This window comes from Photinus pyralis, unplaced genomic scaffold (genome assembly GCF_008802855.1).
Source record: "Photinus pyralis isolate 1611_PpyrPB1 unplaced genomic scaffold, Ppyr1.3 Ppyr1.4_LG10, whole genome shotgun sequence".
Classification (NCBI taxonomy): Eukaryota; Metazoa; Arthropoda; class Insecta; order Coleoptera; family Lampyridae; genus Photinus; species Photinus pyralis.
Window position 1 is genome coordinate 16,662,503 of NW_022170250.1, and position 13,690 is coordinate 16,676,192.

Consider the following 13,690-nt stretch of genomic DNA (forward strand, 5'->3'; position numbering starts at 1 on the left):
TATGGTACACCGTAGATGACATGGATATGGCTAAAGTCACATTAAAAGACCGCGAAATTTGCCCTGTTTTATTCAAAATAGTGCGCCAAATTTAAAATCAAGCCAGTTGTGTTCATTTTATTTTACTGTTAAATATCAAAACTAGGATAGCTGGTATCATTCTGGTATCCAAGGCTGGTACAATAAATAAAATAAAACATACAGTATGTCCCGCGAAGAACTGACTCGAATATTTTGTGTGAAAATTCCAGATCCATTATTTTTAGGACGTGTGTAAATAACGCCTAGTTTTTACAGGGCAAAGTTTTCATTTTCAGTTTTTTCCACAAGACAACACAAATAAAGTTTATAGGTACAATAATTAACAAAAGTACTTATATTATAACTAATAATAACGGTACCATTCCAGTATCTCGGTTCCCGTCATCATAATTTCATGAATAAGGATTATGATTCAAAGTGTTTATAAATGTAATCGGTTTCGCTTCCGGTACCCGTTGTTTTCGATTCCAACCCGTGTTTCCAACAAATCGTTATAATGTTTCTTACTAAAACCATATATGACACTTCGGCCCGTTCCTCCCTGTGCAATATAACGATAAATATAAATGAGTTTTCGAAAGTTTACTAAACCATTCGGTTGGGATGTGAAAGATTAGTCATGATTTTTATGATGCTTAAACGTTATATTCATTAATGTTTTGTTGTTTATCTTTAGGAATGTGATTTCTTTTCTCTTGTATTAAATACCTTGGCTCGTTCTTGTTAAAAATCTCAGCATCAATGAAATATTGGGAATAAAAAATAATATTTATTTTTTTATTAACGAAACGGTAGGGCGGAACGCAACAAATGATCGTGGTGTACGCCTCGACACCGCGATACCTATTGCAAAAAAATTCCAGGTCGCAGAAGTGAGTTTGGACGGACGGTCAAACAGACAGACGGACGGACGGACAAAACGCAAACCATGCACATTTTTTATACTTAAAAATGCGCTGAAAATAAAAGAGTGCATATTTGTATTGGTGAGACACCCTGTAGGTATATGAGAATATTTCAATTTATTAAGTGTAAATCTGAGGGATTATCTATAGGAATAAGCACAAAGTTGATGTATTGTATTTGAATTTGTGTCACGGTGTTGTTTTTCCTTTTGGATTTGTTTGTAATTGAGTACTTCAGTCAGCGCGACTTGTAATCTACCAGTAAAAGAGGAGAGAATGTAACGGTGTGTAAGTCTCTGTCATATCAGCTCCTTTGCGCTGGGCGTCGATTCCCGAAGATATGATTTGTTCACATCGACTGACCTTGATGTGAACGTGAATGTCACTGCATTCTCGAACCTACCACATCGAGCGAAAAGTTGATCGAACGCAACGACTGGTCTAGACCTCAGAGTAAGAAATAAAGATAGAGATGCCTTGATGCTTATCTATGCGTGCCATCATCTCGTTTGTTTACTAACATTGCAGGAGGCTAAGTTGTCACATTTCACGAGATAGTTTTTAAGGGAATATTAATAATATATGCATCTCGAGTAATCTAAATGGATTTTTAGATGCTTATAAGAGTTCAGTAACCCAAACAATTTTAACTTACAATTAAACGGCGTAACAAGAAAAGTTATGGTGATTAGTGCACCACAACGGCAACGCTGTAACTTTGTTTTCCGTTGAGAGGTATTTTGTTTATTTCGTTAAAACGTGATTCCTTAATTTTTAGGCGTTTTTATAGTGGAGGACTTATTCGATTGTGGTGTATTAATTTATGGGAGCCCTTTGAAATGGGGAAAAAGCTGTATTTAAAGTCACTAAATATAGAAAGTACCGCAATCCATTGGGCTCGTGTGTTAGAGAGAGAACGCATGATTTTTGCCCAAAAATGGCGGAAGTTACCAGATTCTAGTAACTTTAATGGTAGGGATTGTTCCACCTGTTTGGAGATATCTCTATATATTTTTATAAAACATGACAGTACTTTGAAGTTAGGTTATAAAAAATGACAGCTATTCAGATTTTATTTGTCAATTTTTGTAAGTTGGCAGCAAATTTGCCCAAAAATGGCGGATGATTGCGGTACTTTCTATATCTAGTGACTTTAGGTTTACAGTCCCAAACTCACCCGCAGTACATAATTAGATTTTCAGTCACATTACACTTACTATGTTAGGTGTAACAGTGCCATTAATTTATGCAGGAGCGGTAAAAAAGTGTAAAGTTACCTTAACGGTTCCCAAACGGTGACAACTGACAATCTGTTTTTAGGTTAGGTTCGCGGCCTCGAACATATAAAAATATAAACAGTTTATTTCCACGTTATTTGGAACGCCTGACAATTATAAAACATATTGCAGTGCGTTCATTTGAGGTAAGTCCCATGGTTGTAGTCATAAGATTGAAAAATGGTTAAGTATAGGTACCATGGACGAGTGCATCACACTGACACTAGTTAAAATTGAACCAAAACAGGAAGAAGAAACAAGTTTGTCTCTTGAACAACAAATTTATGTAAAAAATGATGTTTTACCAGTCAAAGTGGAACACATTGCAGAGGATTGTAGTGATGAGTACAATACTCAAGAAGTACTGCAGCAACAAAGTGATGGTTGCACAAATTTTCAAAAGCACCACAAAGACTTTGTATGCGACATTTGTAATTTTGCCACAAACTCTAAATACACTTTGACGGCACATATGGTATCACACAAAGCTTCTAAAGATTTTAAATGTGAAATTTGTGATTATGCCGCGAGACGAAAAGACGCCTTGAAAAAACATCTCTTAAGGCACAATGTTCATAAAGATTATAAATGTGACATTTGTAATTATGCCACAGTCCATAAATACTATTTGAAACGACATCTTTTAAAACACAACGCTTCTGAAAAACATTTTAAATGTTACACTTGTAATTATGCCACAAATCATAAACCTGATTTGAATCAACATCTTGCAACACACACCGATTTCCAATGTTACAGTTGTGATTATACCACAAAACTGAAAAAGAGCCTACGACAACATGTCTTTACGCACAAAGTCTCTATGCAATTTAAATGTGACTGTTGTGATTATGCAACAAATTTCATCTCGAAATTTAAACAGCACGTCTCATCTCACAAAGCTTCTAAAGATTTTAAATGCGGAATTTGCGATTATGCCGCAAGACGGAAAGACACTTTGAAACAGCATCTATTAACACACCAGCATTTTAAAGATCGAGTTAGAGACTTTAAATGCGGCTTTTGTGAGTACGCAACGCACATTAAGCACAATTTGAAACGACATCTTGAAAAAATACATCGTCTCAACAGTTTCACAAACTGGTATTTGATTATCAATGTCCAAGGGCTCGCTACTAAGTGACGTCTTATAAATTTAAGGGAAGATTTAACTGTTGGGAGGATCGTTGCTGCTGAATTTTAACAATAGATAAGAACAACAAAAATTTGTAGTCCCCTAAAGCTTGAAATAAATGTTTCGACAAAAATCTGTTGATTTTATATTGAGGGGGGCAATTTTTATGCGAAAATAATTATTGCAACGTGAGAATATCTATCGGACAAATTTGCTTGCACGATTAGGGCATTGTGGGCGGATGCACCATCGATGGTAGTATGGGATACCCCCAATAAAATGGACAGGATGTGACTCATCTCTTAAAGTCCTTTTGTTAAAGGCAAGATGGAAAATTACAGGGCCTTGTAGGCATAGTTAACTAGAAACAAGATATGTGGAAATTATTGAATCGCCACTCATTTATCGCACATAGATTCTAAACTGAAGAGCATTGATTAGCGTAATCTCGCCCCCGCAAGATAGGTAGCGTCGCCCCTCGTTCGGGGTTTCGAGCCTACAATTGAAAGTCGAAGAGAATCATGGAATTAGGTGTCGTAGCTCAATTCTGGCTACAGTTTTTACCACCCCGTGACTGCTTTATTCACGGAGAAAATGTTACCTACAAACAACAAGTCAGTACACACATCGAACGAATCGGTAATTTCCACATATTAAATTAAAATGATCAAAACTTATATGAATGTTACTTCAGGGACAAGACCAAGTAATCAACATCAATAAACATAAATTAAGCAAGCATTACACCAAAAACGCAAACAATTACAAACAATAGCATAACGGTATCACATATGTAACTATGCATTGCGGTTAAACCAAGTAAATTTGAATATTCAAACACGCAAATATAAAATGCGGCATATAAAACACAAATACGATAAAAAGAAATGCAAAAATTACTACCTGCATTAAATAACACAAAATAACAACAAACATTTATGGAGCGACGCGTTCACGACCGCCATTCAGGACATGATGCCAAACCATATATATACTTATATATATGTGCCAAACGTAAGTAACCCCCGCTCGTGCTTTCTAGATGGCGCAGGCAGCTTTTTCCCACCTAGAAATTGCATGGTTGCCAACTCTCACAAATGTATGTATCGTCGTAAGTTGTATATACAGGGTAGAACATCTCAGTATCTTTATCACTTTGGCATCTACCTCTGCACGGGCGAAAAGGTTAAACATTCAAAAAGGGCAGACTCGTACACAAAGGATTGAAGTCGCTAATCGATCTAAATGCGTTTATTTATTATCCCTCTCTTGTTCTGGGCCCTCAACAGGCTTACCCCCGATTACAGAGTGACCCACACAATGCTTTTTAGAGATGCCTCTGCAGAAGCACTTTAACAGAGACCGCCATTTTTTCGGCAAAACTAATTTCCTCTTGAATAGACGTTCAATCGGCTGAAATTTAGCGCTGGTAACAGCCATCTTTTAAATTGCTGACATCAAAATTATTCATTATTGAACATTAACCGGATTGTTTCAGTGTAAAAAGATGCTTTCCAGCGGTGTCTCTATATACGCCGATGGTGCTTGTCATTTCAAAGGTGTTTCTATATACGCTAACGGTACTTGTTTGAATCAAATATCTCGAGCAGACTTCGGTCCATTTTCTTTTTCAAGGTATTCCACCGACCAACCAACCTTATTTTAAAGGAGTTACCCTAGTTTTTATATATTTGTCCAACCAAATCCATCCCATCTACGAGTATCAAGTCATCATATATCCAAACAAGATGGTTTTTACATCATGTTTTGCTAAAAAGACGCAATCTAGTATGAACCAAGAATTCATGTCTAATTTCTGTTTTGTGAATATTACCCCATCCGACTACTCCCACATGCACTGGCATGGGATTAAACTTTAAAAAAGGTACAATGGTCCTGGACTACCGGATACTACCAACCTAACAAAATCTCTGAACACGAGTGATCACAACTAAATAAGAGTTGTCTATTTACGAAAGATAAAAAACTGCACTGAACCTGCAGTAACAATATGAGATATGAAACTATTTTTTTTTTCATTTATATAAAATATATACAATACAATAAACAAGAATAATACTATTAAGCGTTATATACTTAAGCTAGTAGGTAGTACTGTCAGATCTTGCAATACTAGGATTGTTAAGTAGAGATATGATGATGATTTGTATCATCGGATGTATCACAGCTTTGGCTTTGACTCGTTCGTTCGAACCGCATACTCGAATACGGCGGCGGAGGCGCGCTCAGCAAATCTAATGTAGACTTGTCGATGCTCGGCGGCGTATTGATAACCTCGGAGTAGGACGGCGGCTGATCGGAAATACGTTCCGTGCTCATTATAATCAGCGGATCGCCGAGGTCGGTGCTGTGATCGGTATTGATCACGTTCGCGTCTTGGCGATAAAGGCACGCGTTGTCGGCACTAAATTGTCTTCTAAGTACGCATTCGGAGTGATCACAGATGGACGGTGGAGACGGCTGATTCGTCGGTCTTTGAATCGGCAAGGCGTCGAATCCGCATACTTTTGATATGACGAACAGGAATAAGACGAAGGATAGAAGGGCACTTACCACACCTGAAAATATTGGTTTTAGTATTAGTTCCAATATTACCTTGTAATGAAATGGACGTGGGAAAACCAAGAACTACTAAAGGTATAAAGGTATAGAAAAGGATTGACCATCCTTGTAAATAGAGGAATGTTTCTTTGTTTTTTTGAAATATTGCCATTTTTGTAATTTGGAAATTTTTCCTTATACAGTGTGTCCCAAAAGTGCTATTATAAAAATTAAACATGCAATTCAAAATATTCGGAAAAAGTAAGGTGCACACAAAAATTCAAAATTTGAAACATAATCCGAAAAATTAAAAAGCTATGAACAAAATCACAAAAAGTAATAAACTCCGAAAATTCAAAAAATTCGAAGAAAACAAATGAAGATGTTCCGAGGTGAAAGCAGTTAATACACAATGGTTTAAAATTAAACCAAGTTCGAAAGAAGTCGAATACAAGAAATTCGGACTCTAAAAAATGGAAAATTCTGTATTCAAAACTTGAAAAATATTCCAGAATATAAAAAATTTCTAAAATGCAAAAAATTCGGGAAATCTGTATGAAAGTGTATACAAAAATGCAAAATTTAAAAAATCCGAAAAATAAAAAAATTCAAAGGAAACTATTGAACATTTTCTGAGATGAAAACTACACAAGTTTAAAATAAAAAAAATTCAGAAAAATTCAAAAACAAAAAACATTATGAAAAATACAAGAAATTGTAAAATTTGAGAAATTATAAAAGTGAAACATGCAAAAATTCGAAGCAAAGAATTGAAAAGTAATAATCATCATTCAAAAAACTCGGCAATCTGCACAAAAATTGAGTTTGAAAAATCCGAACATTCCAGAAACATCAGAAATTAATTAGAAAAAGGAAAAAATTCGACAAAATAAATGAACATTCTCCGAAGCGAAAACAGTTAATGCACAAAAGTTTAGAATCAAAAAAAGTCGTAACAATTCAAAAACAAGAAATTCAGAAAATGAAAAAACAACAAAAATTAAAAGTATCCCGAAAAATACAAAAATGTCATTAAATAAGCAAAAATTCCAAGAAACGAAATACATAATAAAAATTTGAAAAACTCGGAAAATCTGTATGAAAGTGTACACAAAAATGTAATGCTAATGAGGAAAGTACGATAAAATAAGGTGTACACAAACATTGAAAATTTGAAAAAAACAAAAAAATTCCGGAAAATTCAATTTTGAAAAAAAATCAGAAAAAGTAGAAATCCCAAGATTCAAAAAACCGAAAAAACCAACTGAACATTGTCCGAGGCGAAAATTCGGAAAATCTGCACGAGAGTATGACAATGTTTAGGTGTAGAAAAAAATTGAAAATTTTAAAAACTAAACATTCCAGGAAATTCAGAAGTTACAGTAAAAAAATCACAAATTCCAAGAAAACAATTGACCATTCTCAAGGGCGAAAACAATAACAAAATAAAAAAATTCGGAAAAACTCGAAAACAAGAAATTCGGACTCGAAAAAAATGATAAAACTCTGAATTCACAAAATTAAAAAAATTCTGAAAAATAAAATGTGAGAAATCATAAAAATGAAACATGCAAAAATTCGAAGAAACGAATTGGAAATTAATCAAAATCCAACGAACTTGGAAAATATCAAAAAATCCAGAAAATTAAAAAAAAGTAAAAAAAAACACAAAAATTCAAAATTTGAAAAATTAAAAAATCCGAAAATTAAAAAAATTGGAGGAAAACAAACATTCTCCGAGGCGAAAACAGTACATAGTTTAAAATTTTAAAAAATCGTATCAATCCAATATGGTGTCCACAAGAAAGTAGTAGCTTGTAGCTTCTATATCGAGCGTGCTATGGACATTCTGAAAACACATTCAGATTCTATAAAAAAATGAAATCGAAATTCGACATTTTCAGTATTTTTCAAAGATTTCAAAAGCGAAAAAGAGATAATGCATTCCAAATGAAAAAAATTCTAAATTCACACAATTCACACCTTTCCAAAAAATTTAAAAAGGTTCTAAAATTCGAGAAATTATAAAAATTAAACATGCAAAAATTCGAAAAAAAAAATTGAAAATTAATAGAATAAAAAAATTCAGAAAATCTTAATGACGTTGTAAAAAACCTTCCAAAATATACAGAATTTTTCAAATTTGATATATTATAAAAATTAAAGATACAAAAATTCGAAGAAACGAGTTGAAAATTTATAACAAATCTGAAAATTTGCACACAATAATGTAACGCTCAGGTGTACATGAACATTCAAAATTTAAAAAATCCGAAAATTAAAAAAATTTGAAGAAAACAATTGAACATTCACAGTTTAAAATCAAAAGAATTCGTAAAAATCCAATATGGCGTCTATAAGAAAGTACTGATACTGTGATAACAGATTCAGATTCTCCGAAAAAAAGTGCCCGTAAAGGTGTCAATGGGAACCGTCCATTTCCGACCGTTTCAACTAGGGGAAAAGTAAACAAAATTTGACATTTTCAGTATTTCGGTGAAATCTCAGTTTTTTCAAAGATTTTTCAAAAATTGCAAAAGCACCATTCTCTCTTACTCTTCTGCGATGTTATTTTTGTCATTGCGGAGGGGGAGGGGTGCGGGGTGGTAGAACCTTACGCTGATCTTTTGTAAGTTTTTTTTACTTATGTCACTTCGATATAATTTATTTTCGTCGTATCAAGTGGGGGAGGGGGGGCTACCTCATTAAACCTTTGTGCAATTACTTAGTTCTGAATAAGTATCTCAATTTTAAACTGCGTTTGATCATAGTTTTTTAATTATTTCGCTTTCCCATAAATTACTTTTGTATGGGGGAAAAAGGAGGGGGGGGGAAGATCATACCCTCTTAGAACCTCGCGCAATTAGTTCTTTTTACTTATTTCACTTCTAAATCAATTATTTTCGTCATGGGGGTCGATCTTGCCCCCTTGATAAACTATTTTTGCTGACCCCTTACAGCGCAAATCTAAACTAAGGGTATTGGCATTCACATTTTTGTATGGTATCAATATACAGGTTGTACATACAGACGCGCCTAATTCTTTGGCTTATTTTATGACTAAAAGGTGATATCTCACCGTTACCGATCTACAGGGTGTTATAATTTCACGATTTTTAAGTTTTTTTCTTTATAACTCCTGCAGTTTTAGACATATATAGCTCACATTTGGAAAGGCTTACAGCATTTGTCATGTCTATGGTAGGGAGAATCTACGGGATGATGATTTTTGAGCTTTTTTCGGTTTTTTGAATTCTTTTTCCTGATTACACGGTACAATGTACTAAAAAATTTAACCCTTAATTTTTATGGCTTTTAAATAGTAGGCCATGGATTTTGTTTTGTTTATTGTATCCATGGTAACAAAGGCAGCCAATACCATTAATAAAACGGTCATTTCAAAAATACGATATAATATATAATTATATAAAAAATATAGATTGTGAAACATCAATGTAATCAGGAAAACGAATGCAAAACTTTGACGTTAATATATACAGTGTTTAATTTCAAAAATACCAACTTTGGGTCAAATCTCAGAAACGCTGGTCCAAACATTTTTTTGACTACACCACTGAATAAAATAGGTAGTTCTTACCTTTTTTCTCGCTTACAACCAAAAAAGTCAACCTTTTTATTTTCACTCTGTTTCTGTTTGTGGTATTAAAAGTTTCACAGGGTTGCCAAAACTGCTAGTCTGTATCTTTAAAAAACTGCTGAATTGCACTGCAGTCTCAACCAAAATAGCACACATGGTACATGATATTTAGGCACACCCTGTATGTCAGGGACTGCGTAGTGAGCGGCATTGGTCAATAGATGTTTTTTCTGATTCTTTGGTATGGTCCATTCAAAAGGATACATAGGGAAAATGTATTCTCCAAAGAGTAAGTGACAAGTACTTCACTTACATATTGTAATAAAGAGATACTTGGACCCAGTACTCGTCGGTTCAGCTTTAGTAACGCTATTGTCTGCATCCCACAACATCGGATCATACGCTAAAAGATTAAATGAACACGAGATACACAGATACGTCAATAGCACTTACGATTTTGCAACGGTGGGCAGCAATCGTGCCTAATCGTAACGTTACAGTTATCATCGGAATGTCGGTCACAGCACCAGGCGTGCGGTATGCAGCGCCCATTGTCACATCGGATTTTACCCCAACACGCGTTACCATTGCAAGTATTCCAATCTTCGTCCGATCCGTCCTTGCAATCCATTCTCCCGTCGCACTTATAATGGGAATTGATGCAAAACCCGCTTGACGCGCATCGAAATTCGTTCGGGGTGCATCCCGGCGAAAATTTGCCCGTGTCCATATACGCCTCCTTCACCCTGAGGTGCACGATCTTAAACAACATGTACTTGTAACTCATACAGAAGTGAGCGCCGCGATCTGTAATTTTAACGGGCACAAAGCTACGTATAACTTTATTGCTCTCCCAATAGTCGATATGTTCGCTCAAATTTAGCAGCGGCCCGTAGTGCTGCACCGCCAAGACGGCCAAGTCGGTTTCGTTACGAAATCTCAACTCCTTCGTTTTGCGGCCCCATCGCAGGTTCGGCGTGGAAAACCGCCCGGGGCCGTCGATCGAACAAGCTAAATGAAGATTCGTACCTGCTAACGCCTCGATTGTGGAATTTATCGGTTGCGCAACTTCGTCATGCTTGTATTCCGATATTTTTAAACGCAGTTCACCTGAATTACGCAATTTTATAAACACGACAATTAAAAGGTGGGCCAGGTACTTACATTTAACCAAAGAAAAAAAGGACACAAACAAACAGACGAAATGAACGTGCATCTTTAACGCATCTCTCCTCATTATTTAACGCATTTGAACTAAATAATTGATACCTATATAAAAGTGAGCTTAAATTAAAAACCAACACAAAAATAATAATACATAATTAATTGTGACGTCAATGGAATTTCATGATCAAGTCGGGTTTACAGAGGGGAATTCCCTGAACTTGATTGGAAGCCCGATTTAATGATCGCGAGAGAAGCTAGCAACAGGAATCGATTGAAAGTACAGGAGCGGCACACGTACAAATTATATCGGGCGATCAAAAATGAGTGACTTTCGAGTCGCCTTTGGAAGTTCGAGTTAAGTACGATTTCCCATGTAAACAAAAATTCCAAAGGTGACTCGACGGTCACTCATTTTTGATCGCTATGTAGAATTCATATACAGGACGTTTGTACACAGGCTGTAATTAAAACAGTACGACCCGACGTACGCTCAATGTCTTTTTTTAGACTTCATTATCCAAAAGGTGAATTCGGGAAAATCTGTCCTGTTGTAAAATGGCTTAAATATCCGGGCAAGTTGCTAAGATATAACCCTAAAAATGGAACATAACTTTTGGAGCTCTTCATAAAAGCCGCTTTACATTAGGCAATTTTCGTGCAATGCAAGAGCAATGCAAATTAGAGATACGTTACTGCGCATGTTCATACGCAATTTGGGTGCAAGAAAAATAAATAGAGAAAGTTCTATTTCACTTGCAAGTTTGGCGCAAGTTCTAGTAACTTTTCTAGTAATTTTGTCAATACCACAATTTATTTGGTTTCGCGTGTGTTATTTTTTTAATAGCAAGCGCCACCACATAACAAGCTGTAGCCAGCTTAATTTCCTTTTGTTTGCTCATACCTAATGGTCAATTTTATTAAGTTTCAAGAATAACCTTCTGTGTAAACAAACTGAAAAGTTTCAATTTTTGAAAAATATGTTGTCAGTACTGCAACACTTTTCTGAACTTGCACAAAAGTTGCAACACAATTGCATAAATGTAAAACCGTAATAAGCAATGCAAGGCAATTTTAGATTGCATAGCACAAGAGCATTGCACTAAAATTGCCTAATGTAAAGCGGCTTTAAGGAATTATTGGGGTGGTTCAATTTCGTGGTTCACCATTGGGCCGTAATAGTGACAGATAAATGCAAGCCCCTTTTCGTGACTAAAAAAACGTTTCGACGTTCATTTTCACCATTTTTCCTTCCACATTAAGTGGACTTACTTACAGGAAAGACTATCCTCCTCCATAGAACTAACAACTTAAACCTAGAAAAATGAATGTGAAAAGCAAGGCGTTTGGGGAGTTAGGTAGCTAACGCTCTCTTCTAATCGTACTCCCTAACACCGATATATCACCGAGAAAATGTCCAATTTCGTTTTCATTTTCCTTGGCTTAAACCTTAGACTATGAAAGAAAGGGGACTGATAATATCCTATCAAGGGCAATGCTGCGCGTTGACGCCTGGGGCGGCCATATTTTCGGAGCCAAAGTTTGTTTAATTTTTCATTTTCGTGATTATGCGATCCTTAAGTATCGAATAAAAACATTATCCAAAAAACACACGAAAGTATATCGTTTCACAGGTATAAATTTGAGGTTAGTTTTCGGTGAAATAACAAACAAATGTGGGCTTCACTTTATAGGATCATTATTATCACTCCTCACTCTTTCCTTCTCTACGGCTTAAACGGTCGGAAATGAACGGTTCCTGGCGGACGTTCATACATGCAGTGGTGTACACATTTATTTTCTGCAAATAGTACTGAAATTACATACATTTTACATCAACGGCGTAATTTCATTTTAGAGGTCTTCAATAATATTTGGAAGCCCTTTCCTTATATCAGCAATTTTTAAACGATGTTAATTTGTATATTGAGAGGTTCCACCCTGTATACAACTTACGACGATACATACATTTTTGAGAGTTGGCAACAATGTATTTTCAAGGTGGGAAATAAAGTCCCTAGATTACTAAAGTATCGCGATTCATTAGGCCAGTTAGTGGAGCGAAATCGGGCCAAAAATGTGACAAAATTTTTTTTCGAGGTATAACAAGATCAGACCTAGTAGAGTATGTAGATATTGTAATTCTGCATCCGAAATGGTCTTTTACGACATTTTCCGGTGGTCATGACATTTTTTATAGTCAAAAAACCACTCAAAACTGTCTTCATAAAAATTTATGTTTTTAGAGATTTACCTCGGAATATCTCGGCTCCCGCATGAGATATTGTTATAATTGTTTCAGTTCTATAATGCCAAATAGTAAGCGCTTCTAACTATGCCTATTACATCGAAAACATGATATAACTACATTATCATAATTGCCATCAAAGTCGATAAATCGATTATTGAGAGGCGTAAACTTCACTCTGCGAGAAACTTTTTTATTATTTGAGGAATCTCTATACATGTATCGTACGAATTGTAGCTGATAGTCACCAAAAGTTTTTGGTGAAAGAATTTTAGTGATAGGTCCTACCGTTTTCGAGTAAATGATATTTCTATATGCAGCTCGTGCACGTCCGCGATCCGCCTAGCAGCGCACTTGCTTGGCTGCTATCGGCGCCGGCTTGTCACCCGTAGTGGAGCGAAATCATGCCAAAAACTATACTGCCAAATGGAAAACGGAGCTGTTCTGCATATTATATTGAAAACATAATGTAACTACATTATCAGAAAAAATACGAAAGTCGATATAGTACGTTATATATCAAGGTAGAGAAGTCCACTATTATTGCCTGAGCACCAAGATTACATCTCGAGGCGCTTGCGCCGAGGGGTGTTAGGTGCGGAGGCAATAATAGACTTCTCTACCGTGGTATATATACTATTTGTTCACTACTAGCACTTGAAATCCTCTAAATTAACATATTATATTGATAAGAGAGTTAACGGTTGGACAGAATTGTTTGTTTCTTAATTTAACATGTCAATCAAGTACGTAGAAGTA

The 13,690-nt window shown here is 35.5% G+C and overlaps 2 protein-coding genes across 3 annotated transcripts; one reads left to right on the forward strand and one right to left on the reverse strand.

The window, feature by feature from the left end:
- The first annotated feature begins 2,268 nt into the window (after positions 1–2,268).
- Positions 2,269–3,492, forward strand: LOC116161595 (zinc finger protein 64-like). Its single transcript, XM_031474993.1, has 2 exons — positions 2,269–2,370; positions 2,419–3,492. Exon 2 carries the CDS (start codon positions 2,424–2,426, stop codon positions 3,366–3,368), a length of 945 nt encoding a protein of 314 aa, XP_031330853.1. The 5' UTR covers positions 2,269–2,370; positions 2,419–2,423; the 3' UTR covers positions 3,369–3,492.
- Positions 3,493–5,378: 1,886 nt separating this feature from the next.
- LOC116161875 (low-density lipoprotein receptor class A domain-containing protein 3-like) lies at positions 5,379–10,917 on the reverse strand. Of its 2 annotated transcripts, XM_031475356.1 has the most exons (5): positions 10,838–10,917; positions 10,684–10,788; positions 9,973–10,629; positions 9,833–9,922; positions 5,379–5,938 (listed from the first exon to the last, which is right to left on the reverse strand). In XM_031475356.1, the coding sequence occupies exons 2-5, from the start codon at positions 10,754–10,756 to the stop codon at positions 5,502–5,504; spliced, it is 1,257 nt and encodes a 418-aa protein (XP_031331216.1). In that variant the 5' UTR covers positions 10,757–10,788; positions 10,838–10,917; the 3' UTR covers positions 5,379–5,501. The 2 variants fall into 2 exon arrangements, with proteins under 2 accessions (XP_031331216.1, XP_031331215.1); XM_031475355.1 differs by having other exon boundaries at positions 10,684–10,885.
- Between the last annotated feature and the right edge of the window lie 2,773 nt (positions 10,918–13,690).